At 35.9% G+C, this 15,048-nt stretch overlaps 1 protein-coding gene across 5 annotated transcripts in view; it reads right to left on the reverse strand.

The window, feature by feature from the left end:
- The window catches only part of GOLM2 (golgi membrane protein 2), a 100,112-nt gene that overhangs the window by 15,389 nt on the left and 69,675 nt on the right, over positions 1–15,048 (reverse strand). For 2 of the 5 annotated variants that reach the window (XM_054716287.1, XM_054716285.1), the window contains exons 7-8: positions 11,584–11,682; positions 10,513–10,623 (exon numbers count right to left, since the gene is read on the reverse strand). In XM_054716287.1, the coding sequence (XP_054572262.1) occupies positions 10,513–10,623; positions 11,584–11,682 (210 nt within the window). Of the gene's footprint in view, positions 1–10,452; positions 10,624–11,583; positions 11,683–15,048 lie in introns of all 5 variants that reach the window. The other 3 variants (XM_008143077.3, XM_008143076.3, XM_054716286.1) reach the window with 2 other exon arrangements.

Raw genomic sequence — 15,048 nt, forward strand, 5'->3', positions numbered from 1 at the left:
TGTCTCTCAATAACCACAATGTTAAAGCTGTGCCCAACTAGAGGATCAATACAGTAATTATATTTAGTTTGGGTAGCTTTCCTTATATTGTAGCAGAATTCAATTGTGAACTTGAGTATTATTTTCACCCTGGTGGCTGTTTGTAAATGATTAACTTAGAGACTATCAGTAACAAGAGAGCTTCATCCAATAGTTTAAACATGAAAATACAAAGAAGCAACATACACACTAGCAATTCAAAGCCTTAAGGCAGTATGAAGTTGGAAAAACAAGTCATAAGAGATTGTTGATACACTTCAGATCACTTTAAACAACACAATAGAACTTCATATAGAATGATTGATATCCTTTAAAACACCTTAAATAGCAGACTGTGAATTTCAGGAATTAAATATTAGACCATCTCTGAAGCCTTATTAAAGGACAATGTAGAAAATTAAAGGACGATGACAGATAACTAGAACATTTCTCAATCATAAAAGGGCGTTTCAGTCAAGAGAATTAAATAGTATATTGCAATTCTGTACTACAGTCAAAGCAAGATAAATTATATACTTTTTTGCTTCATTAGCTCAAGGTTCATGAATGGGTTTCAATTTCTCAACTATTCTATTAAAAAGAGGTTTATATTTTTCATGTCATTATTTTAATATATTAACACTTTTATAAACAATATGAATCAATCTGACTTCATTATAACTCTAGAGAGGAAAAAGAAAGGAAATTTTATTCTAAAGAAGGCAACCTCTTTTTCTAGCCTTTATCTACTGGTACTATCTACTTGTACCATTCATTTGACAATGAACACATTCAACTGACTCCTGCATTATTAAATTTAACACCTACATTTTGACCATCCCTGAGGGTCTATGACATGTGAAAACTTAATCTGTTGAGACATGAGTTAGAGTCATGAGTGCTGGGAGGGGAGTGGGGTGTACAAACTGTGACAGAAATGTTACTGCAGGCATTTCTCACAAAACACTATATAGGGAAAACTACTGATGGGCCTTTGAACTGTTTATTTTTATTTCATTACCGGGAACATTTTTGGGGCAAAAAGACCATACTTATTTTGCATCTCAGGGTATAGGACCTCCATGTAATAGGCACAGGAAGAAATTTGTTAATTGATTGGACTTATGGAAGGTAAAGAGAAACAGAGAAAATGAAAGAAGCATGGTAGCTAAGAAATTATGTCTAATACTATCTGAACAATTCGACCATCTCCCATTCCCAATGCAGAAAGGTTCAGCTTCTCTTTCTACTTCTTGATATAATCCACAGTTGTCTTTTTGTTATTTTTTCCCCCTTAATATTAATTCTATGGAGGGAAGAAAAAAGGGAAAGAAAGCACACAATTTGATTGCTTCAAGGTCAAATACTTTTCTCCTTGCCTATCCCTTTTATCTTACATCACACTTAATGGACTAAGCCTTAGCATTAGCATAGGATAAAGGGCCTGAAATGGAAAGTAATTTGCTAATTTTGGGAGAAGTAATACCAGGCACATATTACATATGTATGACAACTACATTAACCTTATTACATTAAATACTCAGACATTGCACTTCAGTATTCAAATATTCTTTAACATTCAAAATAAACAAGGCTATAATGTATTGAACAAATTCTTATGTGCTAAGCTTGACTGACTGCCTTTCTGAATCCATATCAAGAAAATGTCTTCTCAAGACAATATTGTAGTACATTGAAGAATAGAAGCAACCATTTTTTCAAATATTTTGCAAAAATCTTTCTTTTTAATGTAGCGTTATGACTTACATTTTATAAAAGTTTAACTTTTTTTTATTAAATATTTTCAGATATACAGAGAAGTATGGAGAATATAACATTCATGTTCTTATAATTAAGAGCTTTATCAAATTTTAATTTTGCTATATTTGTTTCAGAACTTTCAAATTAAATTAAACATTACAAATACAATTAAAGTTCCGTGGGTACCTCTTTTTAGTATTCTCCTCCTATCCCAAAGGTAACCTCTATCTTAAATAGGGCGTTAAGCATGCCCATGAAGATTTATGTATTGATCGACAGGCTTCTGAACTTTGAATATATGGCATCTGGCCAGGAAAGAGTTAATTCAGCATGCCTGGGTTGCTCAAACCCTGCACATTTCAAAGAAATTCTTGTCTTCAAAATTGGACCTTGACTGGATCCTGACAGATAACTGAGTACTTATGCCTGATAGGTGACTTTATAAGACTGAGGCCTTGGGCCATAGTATACCAGTTTGATTGGATACATTTATCCTAACAAACTGATTTATGGTGAATATTTGTTTTTGCTAGATGGACAGGGGAGGGCTAGAGTCTGAGTAGAAGAGCCCAGTCATTTGAGCACTACATGACTACATGGGGCTACTACATAACTAACGCCCAATAAAAACCCTGGACACCAAGGATCAAAGGAGCTTCCCTGGTTGGCAACACTGAACGTGTGTTGTCACAAATCTTTACTGGGAAAATCAAACACATTTCCATGCAACTCCACTGGAATTCCTGGAAGCCTGTGTCTGCTTTCTCCTGGACCTTGCCCCATGAGTCTTTTCTATTTGCTGATTTTAATCTGTGTCCTTTTACTGTACTAAACTGTAACTGTGAGTCTACTCTTTTGGGTCCTAGGTCCTACGAGCCCTTCTACTGAGTCATTAAGCCTGAGGGTGATCTTGGGACCCCCAACACAGCATCATCTTGTATCTATTCTGCAACATGTTTTATTCCTTCCACTCTCTACTTTTGAGATGTATTCATGTTGTCAAATGTGGCTTTATTAATTTTTTTCTTTATTGATTAAGGTATTACATATGTGTCCTTATTGCCCCATATCTATTGATGCAGAAAAAGCATTTGACAAAATCCAATACCCTTTCTTGATAAAAACTCTCAGCAAGGTGGGAATAGAAGGATCATACCTCAACATAATAAAAGCCATATATGACAAACCCACAGCCAACATCATACTCAATGGGCAAAAATTAAAACCATTTCTCCTAAGAACAGGAACAAGACAGGGATGCCCACTCTCACCACTCCTGTTAGACATAGTACTGGAAGTACTAGCCACTGCGATCAGACAAGAAGAAGAAATAAAAGGCATCCAAATTGGAAAAGAAGAAGTAAAACTGTCCTTATTCGCAGATGACATGATACTGTACATAGAAAACCCTAAAGACTCCATCAAAAACCTACTAGACTTAATAAATGAATTCGGCAATGTAGCAGGATACAAAATTAACACCCAGAAGTCTATGGTTTTTCTATACACCAATAATGAACTCACAGAAAGAGAAATTAAAAAAGCAATCCCATTTACTATTGCAACAAAAAAAATTAAGATACCTAGGAATAAACTTAACCAAGGAGACAAAGGACCTGTACTCAGAAAATTTCAGGACACTAAAAAAAGAGATAGAAGAAGACATGAACAAATGGAAGAATATACCATGTTCATGGATTGGTAGAATCAACATCATTAAAATGTCCATACTACTCAAAGCAATCTATAAATTCAACGCAATTCCCATTAAAATACCAACGGCATACTTCAAAGACCTAGAACAAAAATTCATCTGGAATAAAAAAAGACCCCAAATAGCTACAGCAATTTTGAGAAAGAAGAACAATGTTACAGGGATCACAATACAGATATCAAGCTGTACTACAAAGCCACTGTTCTCAAAACTGCCTGGTACTGGCACAAGAACAGACATATAGACCAGTGGAACAGAACAGAGAACCCAGAATTAATACAAGCCAGTATGCTCAATTAATATTTGACAAATGAGGCAAGAGCATACAATGGAGACAAGACAGTCTCTTTAATAAATGGTATTGGGAAAACTGGACAGATACTTACAAAAAACGTGAAATTAGACCACCAACTTATACCATACACAAAAACAAAATCAAAATGGATAAAGGACTTAAACATAAGATGGAAACTATAAAAATCTTAGAAGAAGCCATAGGCAGCAAAATAGCAGATATTTGTCATAGCAATATCTTTACTGATACATCTCCTATGGCAATGGAAACTAAAGAGAAAGTAAACAATTGGAACTATATCAAAATAAAAAGCTTCTGCACAGCAAAAGAAACCATCAACAAAACAACAAGAAAGCCCACTGCATGGGAGAACATATTTGCCAATGTTATCTCCGATAAGAGTTTAATCTCCAACATTTACAGGGAACTCATACAACTTAACAAAAGGAAGATAAGCACTAACTGGTTTGGCTCAGTGGACAGAGCATCGGCCTGTGGACTGAAAGGTCCCAGGTTCGATTCCGGTCAAGGGCATGTACCTTGGTTGCGGGCACATCCCCAGTGCGAGGTGTGCAAGAGGCAGCTGATCGATGTTTCTAGCTCTCTATCCCTCTCCCTTCCTCTCTATAAAATATCAATAAAATATATTTTTTAAAAAAGGAAGATAAACAATCAAATCAAAAAATGGGCAAAGGACCTAAATAGACACTTTTCAAAAGAGGACATTCAGAAAGCCAAGAGACATATGAAAACATGCTCAAAGTCACTAATCATCTGAGAGATGCAAATCAAAACAACAATGAGGTACCATCTCACACCTGTCAGAATGGCTGTCATCAACAAATCAACAAATGACAAGTGTTGGAGAGGATGCGGAGAACAAGGAACCCTCCTTCACTGCTGGTGGGAATGCAGACTGGTGCAGCCACTGTGGAAAACAGTATGGAGTCTCCTCAAAAAATTAAAAATGGAACTCCCATTTGACCCAGTAATTCCACTTCTAGAAATATATCCCAAGAAATCAGAAACACCAATGAGAAAGGATATATGCACCCCTATGTTCATAGCAGCACAATTTACAATAGCTAAGATTTGGAAACAGCCTAAGTGCCCATCAGTAGATGAGTGGATTACAAAACTGTGGTACATCTACACAATGGAATACTACTCTGCTGTAAAAAAGAAGGAATTCTTACCATTTGCAACAGCATGAATGGACCTGGAGAGCATTATGCTAAGCGAAATAAGCTAGTCGGAGAAAGATAAATATCACATGGTCTCACTTATTTGTGGAATATAATGAACAATATAAACTGATGAACAAAAATAGATCCAGAGACACAGAAGCATCGAACAGGCCGTCCAACCTCATAAGGGGAGGGGAGACAAGAGGTCAACCAAAGGACTTGTATGCATGCATATAAGCATAACCCATGAACATAGACAGCAGGGGGGTAAGGGCATGTTCCGGGGGTGTGGTAACAGCCAGGGAGAGGTCAATGGGGAAAAAGGAGACATATGTAATACTTTAAACAATAAATAATTTTTAAAGTTATCCATTAGCAATGAACAATCTACAAAGGAAATTAAGAAAATTTGATTTACAATAACATCAAAATGAATAAAGTGCTTAAGAATAAATTTAACCAAGAAGGCACAAGACTTACACACTGAAAAGTATAAGACATTGCTAAAAGAAATTAAAGATACCCTACCTACATAAGTGGAAAGCATCCCATTTTTCATGGACTGGAATACTTAATATTGTTTAGATGAGAATACACTCCAAAGTAATCTACAGATTCAATGCAATTTCTATTAAAATTCCAGCTGCCTTTTTAGTAAAAATAAACAAATGATCTTAAAATTCACTTGGAATTTTAAGAGATACTAAGTAGTCAAAAAATGTTATAAAGAAGGACAAAGTTGAAAGACTCACATTTCCCGATTTCAAAAATTACTTCTACAAAGTTACAGTAATCTAACCGTGTGATACTGTCATCTGTTCTGAATGGAACAGAATTGAGAGTACAGAACTGATTTTTGACAAGAATGCCAAGACTGTTCAATGGGGGAAAAATACTTTCTTTAACAAATAGTGCTGGGAAAATACCCACATACAGAAGAAGAAAATTGCACCCTTAACTCACACCATATAAAAAACTAATTTAAAATAGGTCAAAAATCTACACATAAAAGCTAAAACTATAAAGCTCTTAGAAGAAAACAGCAGGATATCTTCAAGACCTTTGATTTGGCAAAGGTTTCTTAGATTTGACACTAAAAGCATGAACAACAAAAGAAAAAATAGATAAACTGGACTTCAAAATTAAAATGCTTTCTGTATCAAAGGACACTATCAGAGTGAAAAGACAACTCACAGAATGGGCAAAAATATTTGCAAATCATATATCTGATGAGGGTCTTTTATCCAGAATGTATAAAGAACACTTAAAACTGAACAAAGACAGCAACCCAATTTAAAAATGGGTAAAGGACTTAAAGAGACATTTCTCCAAAGAAGATATACAAATGGCAAACAAGTATATGAAAAAGATGCTCAATGTCATTAGTCATTGGGAAAATGAAAATTACAGTGAGATACCAGTTCACACCCACTAGGATGGCAATAGTTAAAAGAAAAAAAAAAAGGAAAACATTGAGTGTTGACAAGGATGTGGAGAAATGGAAATGCTCATGCATTGCTGGTGGGATTCTAAAATGGTGCAGCTGCTGTGGAAAATAATTTGGCAGATCTTACATAGGTAAACATAGAATTAGCATATAACCTAGCAATTTCACATCTAGGTCAGGTATATACTTGAAAAAACTGAAAACAGGTGTTCAACAAAAACTTGTAAAGGAATGTTCATAGCAGCAGTAGCACTACTTACAATAGCCAAAAAGTAGAAACAATTCAAATGTCTATCAATGAATGAACAATAAACAAAATGTATTCGTACAATAATATTCGTACTGAATACTATTCAGCCATAAAAAGAAACAACATGGCTGAAACTTGAAAACAGTATGCTAAGTGAAAGAAGCCATACACAAAGTCTACATACTGTATGATTCCCTATATATGAAATATCCAGAACAGATGAATTAACAGAGTCAGAAAGCAGATTAGAAAGTTGCTACGAACTACTGGTAAGAGAGAATGGGAAGTGACTGTTTAATGGGTACTTCAGGGTGATGAAAATGTTCTGGAACTAGACAGCTGTGATGATTGTACAACATTGTGAATGTACTGAGTGTCACTGAATCAAACACTTTGGTGGATTTTATAACAATTTAAAAATTATTTTTAATTAAAAAACACTTTTGCATATCAAAAGAGAATAATGTCTCATATCAAGAAAGAAAACTGAAGTGGAAAACTATGGTAAAGGCAAATTATAAAAAGTCAGTATCTGAATATCTAAATTATTTATAAAGATTTGATACAAAGATATAGGATCAATTTCCAAAGATACCACGCTAAGTGGTCAAAAGTGAGGCACAGTTACATACCCAGAAATAATTACAATAAAATTCCTCACAAAAATGAATAGGTTGCTAGAAAGTAAATGCTTACCAAAACATCTTTAAGGAACATATTCTAAATATCTTATAAAAGCGTTAAAAAGCAAATGTGGTCAAGCCATAGTGAAATAAATTTAAATATCTCCACTGACACTGTGAAACTTCTAGAGAACAATCTGACAATATGGAACAGGAGCTAGAAAGCTGGTCAAGTACTTTGAACTAGTAATTTCAGTTTGGGGACTACACTTTTAAAGGAACACCCAAAGTAGGAGAAGCATTAAGTACTTTGAAAAAAGATATTCATAGTTATTACAACCTGAGAGAATACAAAATAATATAAATAATCAATAAAAGAATAGAGCTAAATGAAAACTACTATTATTGCCTAAACACAACAGGATATATGTATAATTGTGAGTATACAAATACATTTAAAATGACAACTATGTAACTATTTGATATGTTAAAATTATGTATGAAATAATGTCAAAGTAAATCACAAAATAGTGCTCACCTTGATTTTAACTCTCACAATAATATTTGTACTGAAATATACACAATGAAAAGAATTTGGAGTGTTTTTAAAAAATATATTTTTATTGATTTCAGAGGGGAAGGGAGAGGGAGAGAGAGAGAGAGAAACATCAATGATGAGAGAGAATCATTGATCAGCTCCCTCCTACATGCCCCCTACTGGAGATTGAGCCCACAACCTGGGAATGTGCCCTGTCAGGAATATGAACCGTGACCTCTTGGTTCATAGTTTGAGGCTCAACCACTGAGCCACAACAGCTGAGCAAGAGTTTAGACTCCTTTAAAAATAAGTTGTACAGAGTGATCATTTTCTGGCAATTACTTTCCAATCACATTCTTTGCCCAAAGATTGGTAAAAACAAACAAAGGCAAATAAAAAAATGTATGGAATAAACTGTAAGTTTAGAAAAAAAAACTTAAGTAATCAAATTAAGATATTTCGTTTAGTTATACCCTTACTCTAAACCTCTTTTTGTTGAGATAAAAGCTTTGAGGCAATATCCCAACAAAATTTTGAGGAATATTTTTTCACTGTATTTAAAATATTAGCCATATTCTTATAAATGAAAATGATTTTCATATATTACTTTAGTCAAGATACCCAAATATGCTTTTAAGTAACAAGGAAGAAAAGTCAACTGAATGCATGAAAACTATATGTTGATATAGATGCTGAAATATGAATAACTGTCATAAGACCAATAAAAATATCTTGAGTAGATTTAAAAAATGTAACACTGTGCAGTTCTCATTTTACAAGCAACCTGTGTACAAATCGCTGCCTAAACACTTCTCTGAACATAGAAGCCATCATAAAAAGCTAATAAAGGCAAATTGGAGCTTTTAGACATTCTATCAGTTCAGAAGTTGAAGGGAAAAGGCCTTGAAATCAGCAGAGGAAATTAAAAAAAGTATAGTTTATGGGAACTGTCTCATATGGCTTAAGGGACACTGTCCTGCCCCAAATTCTCTCTACTAACAGAATTTTTTGTGGTATTGTACTTTTATCAAAATCAATAACTCTGAAACAATTAAGCAGTGATACTTTATTACATAGTACTATGAATATATTCATTTTCTTTCACTTCTCTCCTAAGACCTAAATGAAGTAAATTGCAACTGGAGGGAATGAAAAAGAAAGCAGTACTGAAACATCCACTATGGCAGTCTCCCCAGGTCTATATTTCCCCCAGAATTCATTTTTCAAAACTATTTATATTCTGTTCCTTATAATCAAAGTTTTGACTCACTAGCCTAGTAAAATATATCTTTTCTGACTTCTCCAAACACTTTTAGTCATAAGAACTAATAGCATTTAAAAAAAATGAACTCACCTAAAATTTATTATTGAACACTGGCGAATGAGAAGCTTTTAAAACTCTTCTTTAAGATCTCTATCCATTTAAAACCTGCTTTACTTTTAAATTTTACCACCATTATACTTTCTGTTTATATGTATACTAGAGGCCCGGTGCACGAAATTCGTGCACGGGTGTGTGTGTGTGTGTGTGTGTGTGTCTCTTAGCCCAGCTTGCACCCTCTCCAATCTGGGACCCCTCAAGGAATGTCTGACTGCCTGTTTAGGCCCGATCCCACCGGACATCCCTCTGACAATCCAGGACTGCTGGCTCCCAACTGCTCGCCTGCCTGCCTTCCTGATTTCCCCTAACCGCTTCTGCCTGCCAGCCTGATCACCCCCTAACCACTCCCATGCCAGCCTGATTGATGTCTAACTGCTCCCCTGCCAGCCTGTTTGCCCAACTTCCCTCCTCCGATGCCTGGTCACCACTAACTGCCCTCCTCTGCAGGGTTGATCGCCTTCAACTGCCCTCCCTTGCAGGCCTGGTCCCTCTCAACTGCCTTCCCATCTTGTGGTGGCCATCTTGTGTCCACATGGGGGCAGGATCTTAGACCACATAGGGGCAGCTATCTTGATCTTGTGTGTTGGAGTGATGGTCAATCTGCATATTACTCCTTTATTAGATAGGATAGAGGCCTGGTGCATGGGTGGGGACCAGCTGGTTTGCCCTGAAGGGTGTCCTGGATCAGGGTGGGGTTCCCTTGGGGCGTGAAGAGGCCTGGGCGAGGGGCCTGTGGTGGTTTGCAGGCCAGCCACGCCCCTGGCGACCCAAGCAGAGGCCCTGGTATCTGGAATTTATTTACCTTCTACAATTGAAACTTTGTAGCCTGGAGCAGAGCCAAGCCTCCTGCTCGATCTGTGGCTGCCGCCATTTCTGTTTGAATTTGTTTACCTTCTATAATTGAAACTCTGTATCCTTGAGTGGAGGCCTGGGCCCGCCAGGGTGTGTGGAAAGCTTGGCTTCCTCTGTTGCCGGGGAAACCCAAGCCTCCCTTCTGGAAGCCATCTTGGTTGGGGTTAATTTGCATACTCGCCCTTATTGGCTGGTGGGCGTGGCTTGGCTGGTGGGCATGGCTTATGTAGCAGAGTGATGGTTAATTTGCATATTACTCTTTTATTAGAGAGGATAGCTTTACTATATAGTCATTAGAGATTATAGTAATAAAGACCTTAATTGAGCCTACAAAAATTATATTTAAAGAAATCTTTCAGCATAATATTTATTAACTCAATTCTTACTTTGCTTTAACTTATGGAAATCACCGGCTCTATCCTTGGTAGCCTGCTTTAGTATATCACCTTGAATTCTGGGTTCACTCTCCAAGTTTGGGCCTGGAATTAAACGCTGAAGAAGATTGGGAGGGTTCGGTTTTGAAGTTCCAGGGTTTCCATTATGATTTACATGAGAATCTACGATAGAAAAACATCAAGTTAAAGTCATTATTTTACAGGAGAATTTCACAAGATCTGCTTTAGAAAAGCTAAGGAACATTGTTGTCTGACATTGGGTAGTTAGGTAGCCTTTTTTTTTTTTTTTTAATTGATTATAATTTCTTCAACCAAATCTTACAACCAATGTGATTCTAGCTGTGTGAAGTTTGCTAATCAGTCTCCATGTGCACCTCCAGTACTGATTATAAAAGCTATTCACCAAAGGAATATGTAATAGAAACTGAAAAATTAAAATGACAATGATACAGGTTGGATGACTCTTTCCCCCCCTCCAAACTATATATTGTTGTCAGAAATCTCCAAAATCCAGTAAGGCTTTTAAAAGTTCCAAACTCTAAGTCATTTGCATTTACAGTAGTTATTCTTGACTATTAATTGTTGACTTATTTCTTGTTAGTATTCTCCTGGATATAACCTTTCTTTCCCCCACCCCCTTTTTTTTCCTCACTAAAGCCTTGATTTAGATCCTTATAATTAATTTTAATCGTATCAATTCTCATTTTAGGAGAACATTTCTGTAAAATCAAATAGGTATTCAGAAAACAAAAACATTCATAAGTACAGAGTAGAAATTTTAAAATAGGTGAATCTAGTAATTTATAGAAGGATTCTGTGAGATAATTTTGAACAAATTTTGAAGAAGGTAAATATGTACATACAGAACAACAGAGATCAAAGGGAATATATAGTCCAGAATGGCAAAACAAATAATTCTTATGCTTTTAGGAATCTATTAGATAACGTGCATTTTTAAATAATCACTTCCCTGAGCTTTTATCAGTCATTTGAAAATATATAACATTAACTAGAAGAAAATTACTTCACTATGCTGTTAAGTGACATGTTTTATTCACTACGTAACAATACATGACCAGGAAATTAGTTTTCAAGTAAACTTTTAAGAATAAGACTTCATACCTGGAACCATATTAGGGGAGAGAGGTTGTCCAGTTGGACGATGGGAGATTGCTTGATGACTACCATATTGAGAAATAGAAATAGGGGGTTTCTTTAAAACTAAAAGAAAAAATAGATCCATATTATTCCCATTGACTTTATGATTTCTAAAAACCAACCACCATAAATTTACATTGCACTAATGATGCTTATCCTAATTTTGTAATTGTTATAGTTGACATATAATTAATTTGTGGCTACTAATTGATACATTGTACCACCCATCACAAGTTTTGGTGATCAATAAATCTGACCAGAATAAAAGAAATAGGAACTCTATCTTATTCTCCACTATATTCCCAACATTTAGAATATTGCCTGACTTACAAGAGGAGCTCAATTAGAGCTGATGAATGAATAAGTAAAAAAATCTCTTCATGTGATACCTTTATATATAGATAGTATTAATAAAGCTTGACATTTATAGATTAGGCGAAGCAATAAAAATATGCTATTCCAAGTTGCTCATATTTAAATAAAAACTAAATATGAATAATATAACAAGTTGAGATTTATTTTTTGAAAAGGGAAATTTTAAGTTGTACCAAGGGCTTACCAACAAAGATGTACATACTTATAGTAGGGACTTTATTCTCCCTTAAGAAATGAAGGCAACAGGGAAAGAGATACCTTTTCATTCACTACCACTAATTACACTATATGCTTGTGCAGTGTAACATGATACAAAAGAAGAGAGCAAAAAAACTATAGAGAAGAAAAACAGATAAAGAAAAAAAAAATAGAAAAGTCCATCTATAGGATATGGTTAGTGGCACATTTTATTCTTCTAAGACTTTGGTGTGGCAGAGACAATGCTATGTGATCATATTTCATTGTATTTTTCCTGGAAACAGAGGAAGACCAGCCTTCCGTATGGTGATGGGCCATAGGACTGGGTTCTGACCATGAGAATGTGGGTGATACTTCCAAGTATGGTATTAAATCTGTGCAAATCATCTACAATATGTCTTCCTTTGTGCTACAACTCTGCAGGCTACATATGAAGATGGTGGCTTGAAATAATGAAAGGGGACAATGCTTGAAGAAGAACTGCAAAGACAGTCATCTAACCTGCAGCAAATGTTATATGAACAATAAATAAACCTTTATAGTTCTAAGTTACAGCAATTAGGGGATTGTAAATTAATACACCACAGCCTAGTCCATCCTAACCCATACATGGGTTTGTTTGTTTTTTAAATATTTTTCATTGATTTTGTTTGTTTTGTTAATCCTCACCTGCGGATATTTTTCCATTGATTTTTAGGGAGAGTAGAAGAAAGGGAAAGGCAGAGAAACACATCGATGTGAGAGAAACACATCGATTGGTTGCCTCCTTCACGAGCCCTGATCAGGGCCCGGGCCAATGAAGAGCCTGCAACCAAGGTATGTGCCCTTGACCAGAATCAAACCCGGTTTGGCTCAATGGTCCACAGGCCGATGCTCTATTCACTGAGCCAAAATGGCTAGGACTTTATTGATTTTAAAGAGAGAGGAAGGGAGAGAGATAAAATGATAGAAACATCAATAAAAGAGAAGCATCATCCATTGGCTGCCTCTTATACACCCCCTACTGGGGATCATGCCCTGACCAGGAATTGAATTGATGACCTTTTGGTTTCTGAGTCTATGCTCAACCACTGAGCCACACTAACTGAACAACCTGGGCTATTTTTATTTTTTAATTTAAGTTCTTTATTGTTTAAAGTATTACATAAGTCTCCCTTTCCCCCCATTGACCTCTCCTCGGCGGCTCCCACCCCCTAGCACATGCCCTCCTCCCACCCCCTGTCTGTGTCCATTGGTTATGCTCATATGCATGCATACAAGTCCTTTGATTGATCTCTTACCCTCTCATCCCCCACCCCTGCCTTCCCTCAAATGTTGGACAGTCTGTTCGATGCTTCTGTGACTCTGGTTCTATTTTTGTTCATCAGTTTGTTGTTCATTATATTCCACAAATAAGTGGGATCATGTGATATTTCTCTTTCTCTGACTGACTTATTTCGCTTAGCATAATGCACTCCAGTTCTATCCATGCTGTTGCAAATGCTAAGAATTCTTTCTTTTTTACAGCAGAGTAGTATTCCATTGTGTAGATGTACCACAGTTTTGTACTCTATTCATCTGCTGATGGGCATTTAGGATGTTTCCAAATCTTAGCTATTGCAAATTGTGCTGCTATGAACATAGGGGTGCATATATCCTTTCTCATTGGTGTTTCTGATTTCTTGGGATATATTCCTAGAAGTGAAATATACCGTGTTCATGGATTGGTAGAATCAACATCATTAAAATGTCCATGTTACCCAAAGTGATCTATAGATTCAATGCAATCCCCATTAAAATACCAATGGCATACTTCAAAGACCTAGAACAAACTCTCCAAAAATTCATACTGGCTCAAATGGAAGTTCCATTTTTAATTTTTTGAGGAAACGCCATACTGTTTTCCACAGTGGGTGCACCAGTCTGCATTCCCACCAACATTGCAAGAGAGTTCCTTTTTCTCCACATCCTCTCCAGCACTTGTCATTTATTGATTTGTTGATGATAGCCATTCTGACAGGTGTGAGATGGTACCTCATTGTTGTTTTGATTTGCATCTCTCGATGATTAGTGACTTAGAGCATGTTTTCATATGTCTCATGGCCTTCTGTATGTCTTCTTTGGAAAGTATCTATTTAGATCCTTTGCCCATTTTTTTTATTGGATTATTTATCTTCCTTTTGTTAAGTTGTATGAGTTCCCTGTAAATGTTGGAGATTAAATCCTTATCGAAAATAACATGGGCAAATATGTTCTCCCATGCAGTGGGCTTTCTTGTTGTTTTGTTGATGGTTTCTTTCGCTGTGCAGAAGCTTATTTGATGTAGTCCCATTTGTTTATTTTCTCCTTAGTTTCCACTGCCCTAGGAACTGTATTGGTAAAGATATTGCTATGACAAATGTCTGCTATTTTGCTGCCTATGGTTTCTTCTAGGATTTTTATGATTTCCCATCTTATGTTTAAGTCCTTTATCCATTTTGAATTTATTTTTGTGTATGGTGTAAGTTGATGGTCTAGTTTCTTTCTTTCTTTTTTTTTTTTGCATGTATCTGTCCAATTTTCCCAACACCATTTATTGAAGAGACTGTCTTGTCTCCATTGTATTCTCTTGTTCCTTTGTCAAATATTAATTGAGCATAATGGCTTGGGTTGATCTCTGGGTTCTCTGTTCTGTTCCATTGGTCTATATGTCTGTTCTTGTGCCAGTATCAGGCAGTTTTGAGAACAGTGGCTTTGTAGTATAGCCAGAGTATTGTGATCCCTCCAACTTTGTTCTTCTTTCTCAAAATTGCTGCAGATATTCAGGGTCTTTTTTTAAATTTTTATCCCAGATGAATTTTTAGAGAGTTTGTTCTAGGCCTTTGAAGTATGCTGTTG

Source organism: Eptesicus fuscus, chromosome 5, assembly GCF_027574615.1.
Source record: "Eptesicus fuscus isolate TK198812 chromosome 5, DD_ASM_mEF_20220401, whole genome shotgun sequence".
Taxonomy (NCBI): Eukaryota; Metazoa; Chordata; class Mammalia; order Chiroptera; family Vespertilionidae; genus Eptesicus; species Eptesicus fuscus.